The sequence below is a fragment of the Pelophylax lessonae genome, assembly GCF_965119305.1.
Source record: "Pelophylax lessonae genome assembly, chromosome: 5".
Lineage (NCBI taxonomy): Eukaryota > Metazoa > Chordata > Amphibia > Anura > Ranidae > Pelophylax > Pelophylax lessonae.
Genome location: NC_138772.1, coordinates 215,503,436 through 215,520,097, shown reverse-complemented (window position 1 = coordinate 215,520,097; position 16,662 = coordinate 215,503,436). Strand labels below are relative to the sequence as shown.

Here is a 16,662-nt window from a genome sequence, read left to right as displayed (position 1 = left end):
TTCTCTGTATGTCATAATCATGGTCATGGAGGCGATCATGCAGCCTCTTGGTTTTCCTGCTCACATACTGTATGTGGCACATTTTGCAAGTGATGAGGTACACCAGATACTTAGGGCTGCAATTAATTACATTTTTGGTCCTTTACTCCTTTCCACTAGTTATAGACACAAACCTATCTCGCTTTACCAGACAAGGACAGCAAGGGCACTGCCCTAATTGCCCTTAAAGCTCAACCAGGTGTCTCCCTTTGTACCCCGAAATGAAAAATAGCTAATGGAGAAAAACACCCCAAGGAAGGCGCACATCGCAAGACCACCCTGACTCTAGTATAGGAGCATACACATTATCACTGTATAATACTGGAATATAGCTCTCTATTATGCTCATCATCTTTCTAAATCCAATACTATATGCTTTTGTGTAATACTATTGGTCCTCTCTGTGTCCTTCACTGAAGCTTTTTATTCAACAAGCTGTTCCTCTCTGTGTTCCTAGCTATACTTATTTCTTTTCAAAATTGGACCTGGGTACCCCAGATGTTGAAAGCAGTAATTCACGTGGGCCAGCTCCCTTTCAAAATCTCCATCCTTACTGTAAATTCTTTGTAACTTCAAGAACTGACCCACCGGGGATCCCCAGGATGCTGTTGCATCTCACGGGTTTTCTGAATCAACTGGTAACTATACATCTGCCATAACCAGTTATCGCAATATCCAGAAAGGTGAACAAATTCCCACCCATCTTTACCGTGAGCCTGAGGTTTAACTGACTATCATACAAATCTACCAAAAAATCCTCAAGTGTCCCCCTAGTTCACCAGAACAGATGAATATAAGGTCGTCAATATAGTCCTGGATAAATCTTATGTTTGGAAGGAAAGGGTTATCAATGCCAAAAATTTGCACCCTCTCCCACCAACCCATATAGAGGTTGGCAAGAGAGAGTGAAAACCTGGCACCCATCGTTGACCCATGTTTCTGAAGAGAGAACTCTCCATCGAATGAGAAATAGTTGTGAGCAAGGAGACATTCAAGACACTCAAGAATTAACTCTCTCTGTGCCCAAGAATAACTACCACATTGATTTAAATGGAATGAAACTGCTTTCAAGCCTAGGGAGTGGGGGGTGGAGGAATACAAGCTAGATGCATTGCATGTAATCCACACATTCCCCTCCATCCACTCAAAATCCTAACACAAGTTAAGGAAATGTTTAGTGTCCCGTAGATAACTAGAGAGTTTTATAACAAAGGTTGTAACTGATAGTCAATCCAATACTTTAATCTTTGATTCAAAAACCCTTTGCCTGCCACAATCAGTCTACTACAAGGGGGATTTAACCCCTTGTGGCTCTTAGGTAGATGATGAAAGACCAGAATGACAAGTGCCTCAGGAAAAATTGCGTCGCCCTCGTGTGGACAATACCCCCAACCCGATACTCTTCTGGATCCGGGTGGTAAGTGTAAATGTTTACTCACTGGTAGAATAATTTTTCAGCCTCATATATGTGATGCAATCAGAAAGTTGTCTAAGTGCTTCCTGTCATAAATTGTCAGCATCCTGAGCAACAACCAAGCCACCCTTATTAATAGAGAAATCCTTGTTCAACTGTCTAGGGGACCGTCTCTTACTAACACTTAGGTTGTCATTGTGATATAACCCCCAGTCACAATCTGGCCAATCTTAACTCCTGCTCTACCAATTTCTGGAAGTGATACATCCAAATCCAATCCTCTAGATTGGATTGCGTAAAAATTAGACCGACACTTTAAGGGGACCAAAACAATGGATCCCTGATGTTCCTCTTCATCTGACTGTGATTCACGTGCTAACTTAGGAAGTTCATGCAAATTGCATTGATCCCTACATTCTCATTTAAATGCCTCCAGATCCTCCATACCCCTGCTCTCATCACTATGTTCCAAAGGGGTGGAATACTCGACACAATGCTTATATAATGTTAGGGAATGTGCAAAGGAATTCTAATCTAATATTGTATCAAATAGGTTGAAATGACAGATAGGACATCTAGGCCACAGCCTATTTAAACACCTCTCAGCTCCCTGCAGGTCACTCAAAGGTCACTCACTCCCCTGACCAGGGATTGGCTGAAAAGACATGAATATGCAGGCCAGGGTTAATTATCCTGCCAATTATATCCCAGAGTTCAGTGGGATGCAGAGGAAAGTAACTGAGCCTGCACAAGCAGAACCTAGAACAGACACAAATAAATGATTACTGCTATCCCTGATTACAAGGAGGCCAAAAACGAAAATTATCTAACACTAGTAGCCTACTGAGGGGAGCTACATTGGTTTTCTGCATTCTGGCATATGTCCCTGAACGCATTTGGCCTAAAAGTTATTAGCACTCGGCACAGCATCCAGCTGCATCCTATTTTAGTTTGTTGTGGACTTTGACAGGCTGCAGACAGAGGCTTTGGACATTTCACCTGTGCCTCTGAGGTGCATAAAAACACCTGGATGTGATGCACAGGGGCCAAACATAGTGCAAGAGATCTATGAACACTTGTTGCCTGGCTTTCTCTGGCTTCATCACTTTCTCAGTCATGGCCTGCAGCAAGCATGTTGATTAGCATGCCAGAATAGCCAAACCTCCCGGCCTGTATCCTGACCTGTATACTTGTTTCAGGTTGTTCATAGGGAATACAGCATCCATGGGATCAATGTAACAGCCCACTAATTAGTATTTTAACCACTTCAACTACGGAAGGTTTTACCCCCTTAATGACCAGGCCATTTTTTGCGATTCCGCACTGCGTTACTTTAACGAAACATTGCGCGGTCGTGCGACACTGTACCCAAATACAATTGATGTCCTTTTTTTCCCACAAATAGAGCTTTCTTTTGGTGATATTTGATCAACTCTGCGATTCTTAGATTTTGAACTATAAACAAAAAAATGCGACAATTTTGAAAAAAACACCATATTTTTTACTTTCTCCTATAAAACATTCCCAATAAAAAAAAGTTAAAAATCTAATTTTTTTTTTATCAGTTTAGGCCAATTTGTATTCTGCTACATATTTTTGGTAAAAAAAAAAAAAAATCCCAAAAAGCGTATTTTAATTGGTTTGCGCAAAAGTTATAGCATTTACAAACTACGGAATAGATTTTTGGACTTTTTTATTTTTTTATTTTTAGCGGGACTGCCACTTTGTGGCGGACAGATCGGACCCCTAACTGACATTTTTGCCTTGACACTTTTTGGGGACCAGTGACATTAATACAGTAATCAGTGCTAAATAATATGCACTGTTTCTATATAAATGACACTGGCATGGAAGGGGTCAACACTGGGGGTGATCATAGGTGTTCATGTATGCCTGTTGGTGCTTACTCACTGCGGGGGGGTTTCTGTGACAGGCACAGAGAGATTGGGGTTTCAGCTGAAACTCCTGATCTCTCCCTGTCTGTGTGACAGAAGTCTCGCCTGCTTAGTTTACACAAGCAGGCGGGTCTTCTGTCAGTCTCTCTGATGATGATCGCGGGAGGCCGCTCCTCCCGTGGCCTGCCTCCCTCTGTGTCAAAACACAAAGGTAGCTCAGCTTCGGCAGCGCGCACGTGCCGCCGAGACCGTGTGCACAAAATCACGTAGATCTACATGATTTTGCGCAGCCGAGCCACCCTGCCACAGTATGTTTGCGGTGGGTAGTCGGCAACTGGTTAAGAAAGAGAGATCAGCAATGGCAGGTCTTTTTAACCTTCCATAACATTTCTAGATTGGGGAAATAAACCAAAACAGATGAGGAAGTCTACAGACACACACAGAGAGAATATACACAGATAATGCAGATAGTGTTCATTGAAATCAGAGCTCTTCCACATTACAATGTAAAAGCACTAAACACTTAACCAATGTACTTTCCCCATGGTAGAAACAAAGAGCACTCTTCATTGCAATATTATTTGGAGCCTTTGTGTCCTTTCCAGTGTTGGGCATATGACTTGTTTAGATAGTGTCATTTGTCTTTACAATCAAGTTATGGAAAATTCATAAATCTGTAAATCACTCTGCTGTGGTAATTATTGTCTACATAATAGCTCTTGATACACCAGATAAAAGAAGAGGGCATTTTCACTAGAAATTATCTCCTTCCTCCCAGGAGGCTACCTCTTCCTTTTCATTCTGTGAGATGAAAGCCAATGTAAATCAAGCACACCCTCATAGACAACTGAAACACACGCTGTAAAGCCTTTCATTTATTGCTTTTCCCACACACTGTTTAAGACAGGGAAAACCTAGTAGTCATTATGAGACTGAGCAAAGGACCTGTACTTTTATTAATTACATAAAAACAATGCACTATTGCAAGGGTCTCCAAACTATATTTTATAAATACTTGCAGGATGGAAAAAATCAGTTTTTTAAAAAAAATATTAAAAATAAAAGGAGTGAATACGTTTTACTTTGAGCTATTTTGTAATTAGCTTGATTTGATTTAGAACACAAAGAAAGAACCTCAGTAAAACCAAGCAAAGAAACTCCAAATTAACTTGAGACCATTAGAATCTTGCACGATTGTCCCACACAATAATCCCCCACTCTTATTTCAGAGTCCCCCATTATAGACCTTCAGCATGGCTAGGAAATTTCTTTCCCTGATTGCCAGGACAAGCAGGTGATTTGTTGTTAGGACATCCACAGTCCTAGAAACCAGCAACAGTATAATGACAGTGCTGCTGGTTTACAGTAGTAAACAAATCGTAAAGTAGATCAACAGCTAATGCTCCTGAAATAATGGAAATGTCATGGATTCATTGCTAAATAGATACGCACAATTACATAAAAAATTGTGCGTATCTAAAAATGGATAAATGGATCCATTTATTTTGTTGTGTAAACCAGCACTGAGAAAATAGATGAGTTGCTTTTCAAAGTCTCACATACAGTACATGTACAGTATGTAGGCATATACATGTAATCAAAGATTAGGATTTAGCAACGGGATGTTGCTTCTTATAGCTAGGATGAATAGACTTCAGTGACGTCAATCAGATTTCTGTTCTATATATATATTTCATTGTTTGAGTTGCGTGCATGTGTTGGTGGCATGATGAGTTATTTCCTCTGCTTGCTTCTGTGATGACAATTTTATAGTGTTTTCCTGGTTGACTTAAACACTGTTGTTTAAGTGTTTTTAAAACTGTGCTCTTGTGTATTTTGTGATTTACCACCTAAAAAATGATCATTATGTGCTTGCGAAGCTGAAGATTCTTGGTACCCTTTATGAATTGTGCTAATTTGCACTGATCCTGTGTAAGGTGCTATTTGTCAGGGACTCCTCCCATTCTAACTCATTGGCTTGGATTGGTTAACCAAACAATCTCTACATATAATTTAATATATGAGGCTCGAGGATGTCCGAAGAAATTCAAAAACATTGGTCCCCTGGTTGAAATCGCATTCTACAGCACAGACTAACTAATCTTACTAATGAAGACCTGTTTAATGAGGGAGATTAAGATGTCACTCACATTATATAGGTGTAGCACTGCCTCCTTGAGGGCTGCTGGATTTCTCATCTTTTTGGGTCCCTCAGGGTTACCGGTAGCAACTGCATGCAGAATCTTAACAGTTTACTTTCAGAAAATGAACAGTCTAGACTCTAGAGGTTGTTGTTTTTTTTTTTTTATTATTATTTTATATTGGGATAGAAGAAGGGATAGAGTGGGATACTCCAGAACTTGAACTATTCACAATGCTGAGGACTTCTGAGGATGAGGCTAGACTGCAGTTTCACCTTGCCACTAGATAAATCTGAGATACAGTTCCTGAATAAACACTTGCTTAGCACTTATCTTCAGGGTACTCGCCTAGCAACCCCTTCAACTCCACCAGCTGACACCCATCCTCTGACTACTCTACTCCAGAGTGGCCCCCTTCCTGGTCATTCCCTTAAACACGAACCCCTGTAGTCATGATACTGCTTTCCAGGTTCTCCAGTGTCTCAACTCCTCCTAGTCAGCTCTTCTGGACCTCTGGGTTCAGCTATTCACATCTGGCTCTCCAGGCCAACTGCCTGTGACCATACACCAACCGCTGCAGAAAAGGAGGCAGCCTCCACTCTCCTTCCGGGACGTTGCTCACCAGCCGAAGATCCCGAGCACATGTGCTCCTGGCTTTTATACCACACCCCACAATGCACCAAGACAACCAGTCTGTGCCAATCACTGGGGATGTATCAAAGCCTGTGTACTCATTGGCCAGTTTTCCTCCACTGTCCAATGTGCCTCCCCATTGGACCAGTGGAGACACTCCCCCAGACCACATGAATCACACACTGAGCACATTGAGCAGACCTAACTCAACGATCCTGCTCCCTGTTAAGCAGAGAGCAATATAGAATTTACCTGCTGCTCCTCTGATAGGCAGACAGAGCCAAAAACTATACTCACTCTCTAGCACCTACCTAGGAGGGTGCTACATATGGATATTATACTTCTATAACAGAATGGTATATGATGATGTATATGATTGGGTGGTGCTTTACTGTATTGACATTATATATTAAGTAAATACATGTCAAATGTTGTATGTTTTTTTCCTCTATATGGATACGTTGCACACTCGTTATTTTTGTCCAGTCGGTTTTGACATTTGCACAACTTTGATGCACAGCTCAGGGGACCTGATTTCGCTCTTGCTTAAATTTGCCTCTGTAATTCCAAAGCAGTTTGACTAAGCAAGTCAAAATGTTCAGGATTTGGACAATATCAAATCCAGACCTTATTGAAATCCTTTGTGAATAAAATTCAGTTTTTTTTTTTTTTTCAGGCCTCTGTTGGGCAACTACAGCACATATTTGAAGAACATGTTGCTTTTTAAAAACATATGAGGCGAAATGTATACAATGGCAGGGAGGGGTCATTTTAGGCAACTTGAAAGGCAACATAGGGGAGATGAAAATTCTTCAGTAAACAGCTTTGCGGGGTCCCTAATGCTGTACATGTTGTTATGGAATCCCTAAGGGTAGTTTTGGGTCTCCTAACATCAATGTGGTATGTTGGCAGCACATACCTTGCTCTGTATTTTTAAAATACCTTTGTACATGACATCAGCAGCATCCCCAAAAAAACATATTTTTTAAGAAATGTTAGTTAAATTTAAAGTCTTTTCTCTTGTAGTATGATAACTATAATAGGAAACCATACTATATAGGAAACTATAATAGGAAAAAGTAAATAAACAATGGGAATGCTGCTGGGATCACTACTCCAGATACAGAACTCCATCAAAGATATGCAATAGAAAAGGGTCACAGAACAGTGCTCTCTGCTCTCTGTTTGGCTTGCACTGCACTTTTTCTCTTGTGTATTGCTCTTGTAGAATGAGACTCAATTGGTGTTAAACTAGCAAGTGGTATTAGCTGTGCATTGTTCTGCTCTCTAAAATCCATTTTTTCAATAATTTCAATAGCCAAAAAGGATGTTTTCTTAGCAGCTGTAAAAAAATAAGCAAGCTAAAAGCAGAAATGGACTTCATAATAGGCACTTGTCATGGTAACCAAAAGATTAACGCTTTAGCTCAATGGGTTTGCAGGTTAAAAAGTAACACGTGGCACAATATTTTCATGCCATGGCATTGCAAATCACAAAAAGCTGTTTTGGTAACAAAACCTCAAAGCATCAGCCCTTATGTATATAATTGAATTCCAAAGTGTCAAAATTGTCTAAAGGGGTACCTTATGTCCTAATCTATCTATCTATCTATCTATCTATCTATCTATCTATCTATCTATCTATCTATCTATCTATCTATCTATCTATCTATCTATCTATCTATCTATCTATCTATCTATCTATCTATATGTGTGTAAAAAATAATGGAGGCATAATGGACTTTGATGGTACCGTAAGCACTGGACATAGACTAGAAAGACCAGTCTTATATATAAAATACACATTTTTTTTAAATCACCAAAAAATCCTCAATGAAAAACACATACAAATAGACAGGTCATATAAAATAATACATCACATTTGAAAAAAGCTCTGTAATGATACAGCAAATGGATCAATAAATAGCAGTATAATAACCGCAAGAAACATTATCCTAGTAGATTGTGCCCGACATGTTTCACGGGGTCTGACCGCTTCCTCAGGGGCTTTAAGTAGTCTGTTTTATAGAGAGTTTAATTCAGCATCTAATTTTAGAAAAATAAGAAAAATACAGAATTTATATACAAATAATAACAACATGTAATATAGCAAAGGTGTGGATCCCACTCAGACATGACCCCCAATCACAGCCTTACCCAGAGCAGGGCAGGATACAAAGCAGGTGCGGGCAGGCAGACATCAAAATGCCTCCCCCAGCAGATACGGGAGCCCTTACGTATATATGGGTATAAGTTTTCAATTAGTCAAACCTTGGTAACACATTTTGATGGCAGGACTTACAAACCTGAAAGTCACAGAAGGCCCTTCGAAGGTGCCTTACAAAAAAAAAAAAAAAATTACATTGCTTGCGTCTATAGCAGTTAAAACAACAGACATTTACCATCTGCAAACTGCATAAAGAATATGAAAACATTATAGTGAAAAACAATAGCCCTGCTACTGTATGTGTTCACAAAGTTTTTCTTATTTGTGCCATTTTCTCTTCTTAGGAGGGGCAGGGCATTGCTTGTGAATTGCTGGATGAAGACTACCTCAAGTGCAGTGTGGGGTTTCCATTCATGAGGTCCAGGACTAAGGTAAGGCACCTTAAGCTACAGTTTGGCCATGATTATTGAAATTATTTATTTAGCACTGGTTACAATGCTTTTAGTTCAACTGGTCTCAGTGAATGTTCCCTTTTTAGTTAATTGCAAAGCTTTTTTGAGACTCTCAAAAAACGAATAATATGCTGTTTTATAAGAATTACCATATTAGAATATGGAGATTTGAAAAACCTGGTGCATAGCAACCAATCTGATAACAGTCAAAAGCAAAATGTAAAAAATAAACACAAGCTGAGCTTGCAAAACAAAAGCATGGCTACTTACTTAAAGTTGTTCTAATGTCTAAATGTTTTTCACCTAATGCACTCTCTGCATTAGGGTAAAAAATGCCCCACTACCTGCCCTACATCCCTGTCCCTAATCAATTACCTGGCTGCATTTCACTGCTCAAGGGCTGTCTCCATCTCCAGTACCGCTCCCCTCACTTCCTTCTTTCACAGGGGAAATTGAGGGCATCAGAGCCATAGGCTCCAGTTGTTGTCCGTCAAACTCCTGTGCGAAGGGAACAGAGACATGGCTTGGATGCATACAGCCTGGCTCAGGAGTGCACATGCATGGGTGCCTCCTTAGCACATGGATTGCACATGGAGGCACCGAAAGAGGGAGGATCAGTACCACCAATGGGGGCTGCCAGAAGAGGGGGTAAGTGACTTTTCTGTGCAACACCATTGCACAGAGCAGGTAGTTATTAAAAAAAGAAAAAAAAGGTTTAATATCACTTTAATGCAAAAAAGAAAGTGAAAGCTACAATTTCTATTTCCTTTATCCCAGTATATTAAAACTAAAGTGCTTTTTTTTTTTTTTTTTAATTGACAGAGCAAATGTAAAATGAGCTGGGTTGCTCCCATATAGCTATTTAAAATGTAACTCTGGAAAAGTACTTTTTAAATTTAGCTTGGTCCAGAGACGTTACATGTAATAATTTTCAATTAGGTTCAGATGTCAGCTTGGGATGCTAGAAATGCTAGTTTTATTCTCTTGGATATAACTGTCAGCCATGATCAAGATCTTCTGTAATGGACAAGGGGAGAGAGGGGTGGGTAAACCATGGGAGTCAGCTTCTGAGCTTCAAATTCTGAATTCCTTCATTGTGGTTACATGGGAAATCCCAGTGACATCATCTCTGACATCATCATGATTTTTCTGAGCTCTAGTGGCCATCTAGTAACAGAGTAGAAACAGCCCTTTGTATCCACCTCTTACAGCAACAAAAAGTAAAAAAATAAATGTCAAACATTTGAAATTCCTTTGAGAATTTGATAGCAAACCTATGTGAAGGGAATTACTGTACCAAATCTGTTCCAAAATTTCCGCAACAAAAAAAACTGTACACGTCGGAGTAAACTACACTTGAAAATAGTTATTGGAATGAAACAAACATACCTCCTAAACAAAACAACGTCTACATGGGAGGGGGGGGGGGGGGGGGGGGCTCAGGAACTGACATGGATATGAAAAATCTTTTGTACCATTGCATCAGTCTATAGTTTGTATGCTTGCAAACCTGGTGACCTCTCAATTGTGCGCAGATGTTAAGAAATATTCTGGTCACTCAACACACTGCTTTGATGTGTCTTAACAATATATACCCACCTCCAGACTAGCAGAAAATAATAAATACCAACTGTATCATAGGAGGCTAGTTTACTGCCATTTGTATTAAAGAGGAACTCCAGGGATGGATTATTTATACATAGTTACATTAGCCCAACTTAAACCAATGTAGCTATGTATATAGCAAACCTGGCTGATGCCCTTGGAAGCTGGAATTACTGAAGTAGACACTGCTACTCCAGTGATCTCCACTTGCTTCTGGTTCCCATGCTGAGCAGTGGCCCTGCTGTATTTTGAACACAGAAGGTTGACCACTCAGGACAGATTCCATTCACAGAATGCTTTGCTTTTTTTTTCAAGGAATGCAAAGTATTCTCTGAATGGCGTCCATGCCGAGTGGCCAACCTCCTGTGTTCAGAATGCAGCAGAGAAGTAGCTCAGCACGGGACACAGAACAAGTGGAGATCACTGGTATCTACTTTGGTGATTTCCAGCTTCCAGGGGCATCAACCAGGTATGGTATATACATAGTTACATTGGTCCAGGCTGGACCAATATAACTATAAATAAATTATCCATACCGGGAATTCCTCTTTAAACTTACAAGGCATTTTTACAAGGTTTGACCTTTTATAAAAAGGTTTTTAAGTGTAGGTTGGATTTAATTGGATTTTCCTTGAATAGCATATTTTATTATACATGAATATTTAAACATTGTGGAAAGTAAAATGAAAATTTTGAGCAAGTAGTGATAAAGTTGCAAAACAAGATATTAATAAAAGGCGAAGTTCATCTTTCCAAAAAAAAATAATAAATGCACATCCTTTCGCTTTTTTGACAGGAGCCTGCAGAGCATTGCACCAGCGATCAGTGGATCGTGGGTGCAATTCCAGGCTCTTGCACTGGACCGGAAGTTTTTACCACCTTAATAACAAGGCCATTTTTATGATATGGCACTGCGTTATTTTAACTGACAATTGTGCAGTCGTGCGACGCTGTACCCAAATAAAATTGATGTCCTTATTTCCCCAAAATTGAGCTTTCTCTTTGTGGTGTTTGATCACCTCTGACATTTATATTTTTTGCGCTATAAACAAAGAGTGACAGTTCAGAAAAAAACAATATTTTTTACTTTCTGCTATACATTCCCAATAAAAAGTATTTACATATTTTTGGTAAAAAAAATCCCAAAAAAGCATATTGGTTTGCACAAAAGTTATTGCATCTACAAACTAGGGAAAATATTTATGTCATTGTTATTTATTTGTTTTTTTACTATTAATGGTGGCGATTTTTAGCAGGACTGCAACATTGCGGCGGACAGATTGGACCCCTAACTGACATTTTTGATACTTTTGGGGGGACCAGTGACATTACTACAGTAATCAGTGCTAAAAATATGCACTGTTACTGTACTAATGACACTGGCAGGGAAGGGGTTAACATCAGGGGCGATCAAAGGGTTAAATGTGTCCCTAGGGTTTGCTTTCTAACAGTGTGTGTGTGTGTGTGTGTGTGTGTGGGGGTGGGGGGGCTTCCTCCATGAACACAGAGACCTGTGTTACTAAATAAGAGGAACACAGAATCCCTGTGTTCATTACTGACAGAACAGCGGTCTGCCGTGTTTACAATGGAGGACCACCATTCTGACTCCACGGGGAGTTATCGCGGGTGCCCGGTGGACTTTGCGGCCGCCGGACCCACTGATTTGCTCTCCCTGTAACCGATCGGCGCATGCACGCACAACCCCCACTAGCAGTCCCGTGAAGCGATGTACAGGTACGTTGTTTCGGGAGACAGAGCCGACCTGCCGCCATAAAACTACGGCAGCTAGACGGCAAGTGGTTAAACAGCATACTTGTAGTTCATTGATTCTACAAGTCTGACTGGTGTAGTGGCAGACAGGAGTTATAATTTAGTCATTCACAGAGTCCTGCACAGTCACAACATTTTCAAAATGTGACTGGGGGGGGGGGGGGTGGAGAGAAATTACTAAAGGTGAACCTATCCTTTAAATATCTAATAAACAAATTAGAATTATAGAAACCCTTTAACCTCCCCAGCGGTATTCCCGAGTGTGGCTCGGGATTAATATTCAGTGCCAAAAGCGGTAACTCCAAGCCACACTTGGGGTTACCCCAAAATGAAACTTGCCTTCCCCCTGCGATCCCCTGCCGTCCTCCCCAGCTTACTTCCAGCCATCCTCCTGCTTTGTCTTCTGCCGATGCCGGCACCTTCTTCCGGTTCCCTTCCCTGCGAGCGCCTTGTGGCAGGGGGGTGGAACCAGTGGGAGATTAAAAAAAAAAATTAGATGATACAGTGTAATCTATTAGAATTACAACTTTGTATCATGCCATTTCACCTAATGGCTTTTCCAGTGCCCTGCCTGTACTTTTGGCGGTACTTTGTGCCTGGAAAATTGATAACACGCATGGTGTCCAAAAAGCGTTCTTTTAGCTCAAAAATGCTTTTGGACGAACTGGAAAACAGCGACGATGAATCGGAAATATTTGAAGACTTAAGCAATAGTGATTCGTGGGAAAATTCATCATCAGGTACTAAAAGTGACAACAGCGACGATTCTGCGACTGAGCTCAGCGATGTGCGGAGTTGGTGCTCTATTGACTGCAGTACGGATCAGGCAGCGCCCCCAAGATTCCCATTTACTGGAGCACCTGGTATGAAAGTTGACTTTGACCATGACAACCCCTTGGCAATTATTTCTGACTGGTGAGGTTATTGAAAAAATAGTGGCTGAGACAAACCGGTACAAAGAGCAACAATTGGCTATGCATCAGAAGTTTGCAAGATGCAGAAAGATGACATTTGGAAATTTCTGGGCCTAATAATTCTTCAGGGAGTGGTGGGGAAACCCCTGCAGAAGTGGTATTGGACTCCATTCTTTGGCACGGTCATGTCAGAGAACAGATTATCCCTCATAATGAAATATCTCCACTTCGAAACCAATGAAGAATTTGATGAAATGTATTATTATTACATTATAATTTATGATTTCGTGTTTCAAACTTTATCATACCCGGGATGTCTACTAGACTCTTGTTTGGACAGATTTAAGTGGTTTATTCCTAAGAATTACAGGCCTAAAATATAAAACAACATATTTCCATGCAAAACAATGTACCGCTTTTAGCACAGAAATTCTGACATAATCAGACCGCCAGGGAGGTTAAAGCAATGCTTTTCTTTGCCATTGTTCACAGAAATTAATGTTCAGCTTCTAAAATGTCACTAGTGCATAAAGCTGTAACCCAGTCCAATGTCCCCGGAGGCCTAGATATTCCCCCAACTAAGCTGTGTGCCTTGTACGCAGCATAGAGACAGAGACGCCAGGCCTCCAGTCACAACAGGCATGTCAACTCCACCACTGGCCTTACAATGACAGTCACTGCAGCCAGGTGGAGGGGTTAGAGATGGAGATAATAGCTGAGCTGCTGACTTTGACAAAAAGTCAAAATCGACACATATGCAAGAGCTGTGTTAAGTCTACTTAGGCTGCATGTTTTGGGAAGAAGGACCACTATGTTATTTATGATAAAGGAATAGAAAGGTGAACAGTATTTTGTGGAAAAGGTGCAATCATTGTCAGCTTTAGAGCCGGTTCACATATATGCGATGACAGACATCACATGTGATTCGGAGCGCACTGCTCTGCAAATCACATGCAATGTCTGTGCGATGCGAATTCAGCCATACAGTTTGTATGGCTGAATTTGCATTGCATTTGGACACAACTCACACAGGACCCTTTTTTGGGTCTGCACCCGAATCGGATCGCAAGGGTGTTCACACCTTTGTGATCCGATTCATGTCCGAACTGACAGTTTGAACTACGATATGCGAACTGATCTGAGGGTGTCGTTAACTTTGTATTGGCACCCCAGCGATTTGCATATGGCAGTGAGAACTGCCTGCGAATTGAATGCGATGCGGAAACCCGCAGTGGATTCGTAGGTTTCCTGAATGGATATGTGTGATTCGGGACTAAATGTCACGATTTTTAACTAATACCCTTGGATGACTATGAAAATGTATATGCCCAATTATGTGTATTAGAGCATAAATGAGCATTTGAGCATAAATGCCTACTTTAAATATCACCACTCAATAAATGTAAGAAGTCCAAACAACATTATACAACTGAATTTCGTTTACAGAAATTAAGAGGTATGTGTTTAACCTGTTTAATTATTACCGTGATACAACTTGGTCACATATACAGCAATAAATATGCTTTTTTTTTTTTCTATATATTTCTACATACAAAGTGCTGAAGCACGGGTTCAAATACCCTTTGCTAAAAGCATGTTTGAGAGAGGGATTTTGAATATCCAGGGGTTCAACACTACCCCCTGCAAACTTCTCCAATCAACAGCATTGCTGAGGGGGCTCAAGTGCTTTTGATTGGAGCAGTTTGCAGGTGGAAAGTGTTGGACCATGGGGACCAAGGCCACTGCTTCTATGTGAAAGCAGCAGTCTGAAGCTGGATACACACTGTACAATTTCCTTTAGATTTTTTCCTTTAGACTTACCAAAACCATATAATATGAGGTCAGACCTAAACACTTGAAATTTGTATGCAGTCAGGCAGGCCTTTGCACTACGTAGTTGAAGGTTAAGCCCCGTACACACGCACAGATTGTTGGCCAACTGATCGGCCAACTTTTGTCCAGTGTTGTTTGTTGGTTGAAATGTGCTCTAGACTTGCACTGGACTTTTGTTGGCCAACAAAAACCAACTTCAGAAGTGATGTCATGTGATGGTTGACTTTCCGTGTGTTTTTTCTTCTCTGAGCATGCCCAGTCTTGCTCATCTGATTTTTGTCTGCCGAAATCTGTACTAACTGACGGAAAATCGGCCGTTCTTTGTTGGCCAACAAAAATGTTATAGCATGCACACCAGATTTTTTTCGGCCGAAAATTCGCAGTTGATTGTCGGAAGCATCATACTAACAAGCCTACAATCGGCAGATCGGACGTTGGCCAACAATTAAATCTAATGGAAATCTACCAACAATAGTTGTATAGTGTGTATCCAGCTTGACTCTTTTTAACCCTTGTTGCAGCATTATTATAAAAATTAACAGAAGCAAGAGCATATTATTTTTGTATATGCAGCCTGAATGCATTACAGTAATAAACAGGGTTGCTTTAATTGGGTTTTAAGTTTTTGTTAGTACCAACCAGAGATTTACAATGTGCAACATCCTGCATGTAAAATAAAATTGTTTAAGAAAATGTATGACCAATTCAATTATCACACTCCATGTTTGCTTTGCAGCTCATAGAGAGAGAGAGTCAATTGCACATTTTCTAATGCAGATAAAGCAGGAAATCAAAAACACAATTAGACATCGCTTATCAAAAAATCATTTTATTTTGGGTATGTCCTTGTGGAGGAGTATTCAGCAAGCTGGGTACATTCCAAACGTTTTCCGTTATTTGATGTTTATGTGTACACGCACAACTAGTATTTTGGATCCATATTATATTCTTTACACAAAAACAACTATAACTCAGTATAGCCGAATAATTACCAGTGTGTTACATTATGATTATTTTAATAATGGCGCATAAAAACTCAAGGCCGAACCTTACATTACACAGAAAAATGAGCAATTGATCAAAACACATGGAAATCATATATTTTTTTTTCATAATTTGCTTATTATGTGGGAGGAGGATAGAGCAGCTGTAGAAATCATTATTTTTTCCAGTTTCCTACGGGGTTCACAAAAAGGTCTCTGCACTGCGCTTGATGTCTTGAGTTTGTTTTCAAAGTGACATTGGATGAAAGTTTACCATGAATGTTTTCAGTCATCCCACAGAAAAGGGCTTAAAGAAAACTTACCAGTGCAAACTTTTGTCATTTTAGAAAATGTTCTTTTGCAGTTGTACAATTTTTCCCGTGCTAAATTTTAAAGGACATTTTTACCCCCCACTCCCCTGCCCTTAGGGGAAGCCATATAACTAATTACCTTCAGCTCTGCTCCTGAGAACTTCACTGTGCAGCCCTACCCCAAACCACTCAGCCTTTGCACAAAAAATATCCTCTGCTGTAGATTTATTTATTATTTATCTCTATAGTTGGGGGCCATACTTTTCTGAATAGCAGGGGTCACCATGTGCATGAACCCAGCCATAGGAATGAATGAAGTGAGTGGTGAATGTGGGAGCTGGAAGCAGACAGGACATTTTTTTTGTAAAAATCTTTGGATATCTGTAAACAAACTAAAACTTCTATACATTTAAATTTATTTGAACAGGATGAATCTTGTCATTTAGAACTGTTTAGAGATGAAAGAACTTCATCTCTATAATATGGGCAACTGCATAGCAGCGCTC

General features: G+C 40.2%; 1 protein-coding gene across 1 annotated transcript in view; it reads left to right on the top strand.

Annotated features, from left to right (window-relative positions):
- Positions 1 to 16,662, top strand: part of ITGA9 (integrin subunit alpha 9) — a 578,355-nt gene that overhangs the window by 447,243 nt on the left and 114,450 nt on the right. The window contains exon 19 of the mRNA XM_082257332.1: positions 8,633 to 8,719. Coding sequence (XP_082113458.1) covers positions 8,633 to 8,719 — 87 coding nt within the window. The remainder of the gene's footprint in view (positions 1 to 8,632; positions 8,720 to 16,662) is intronic.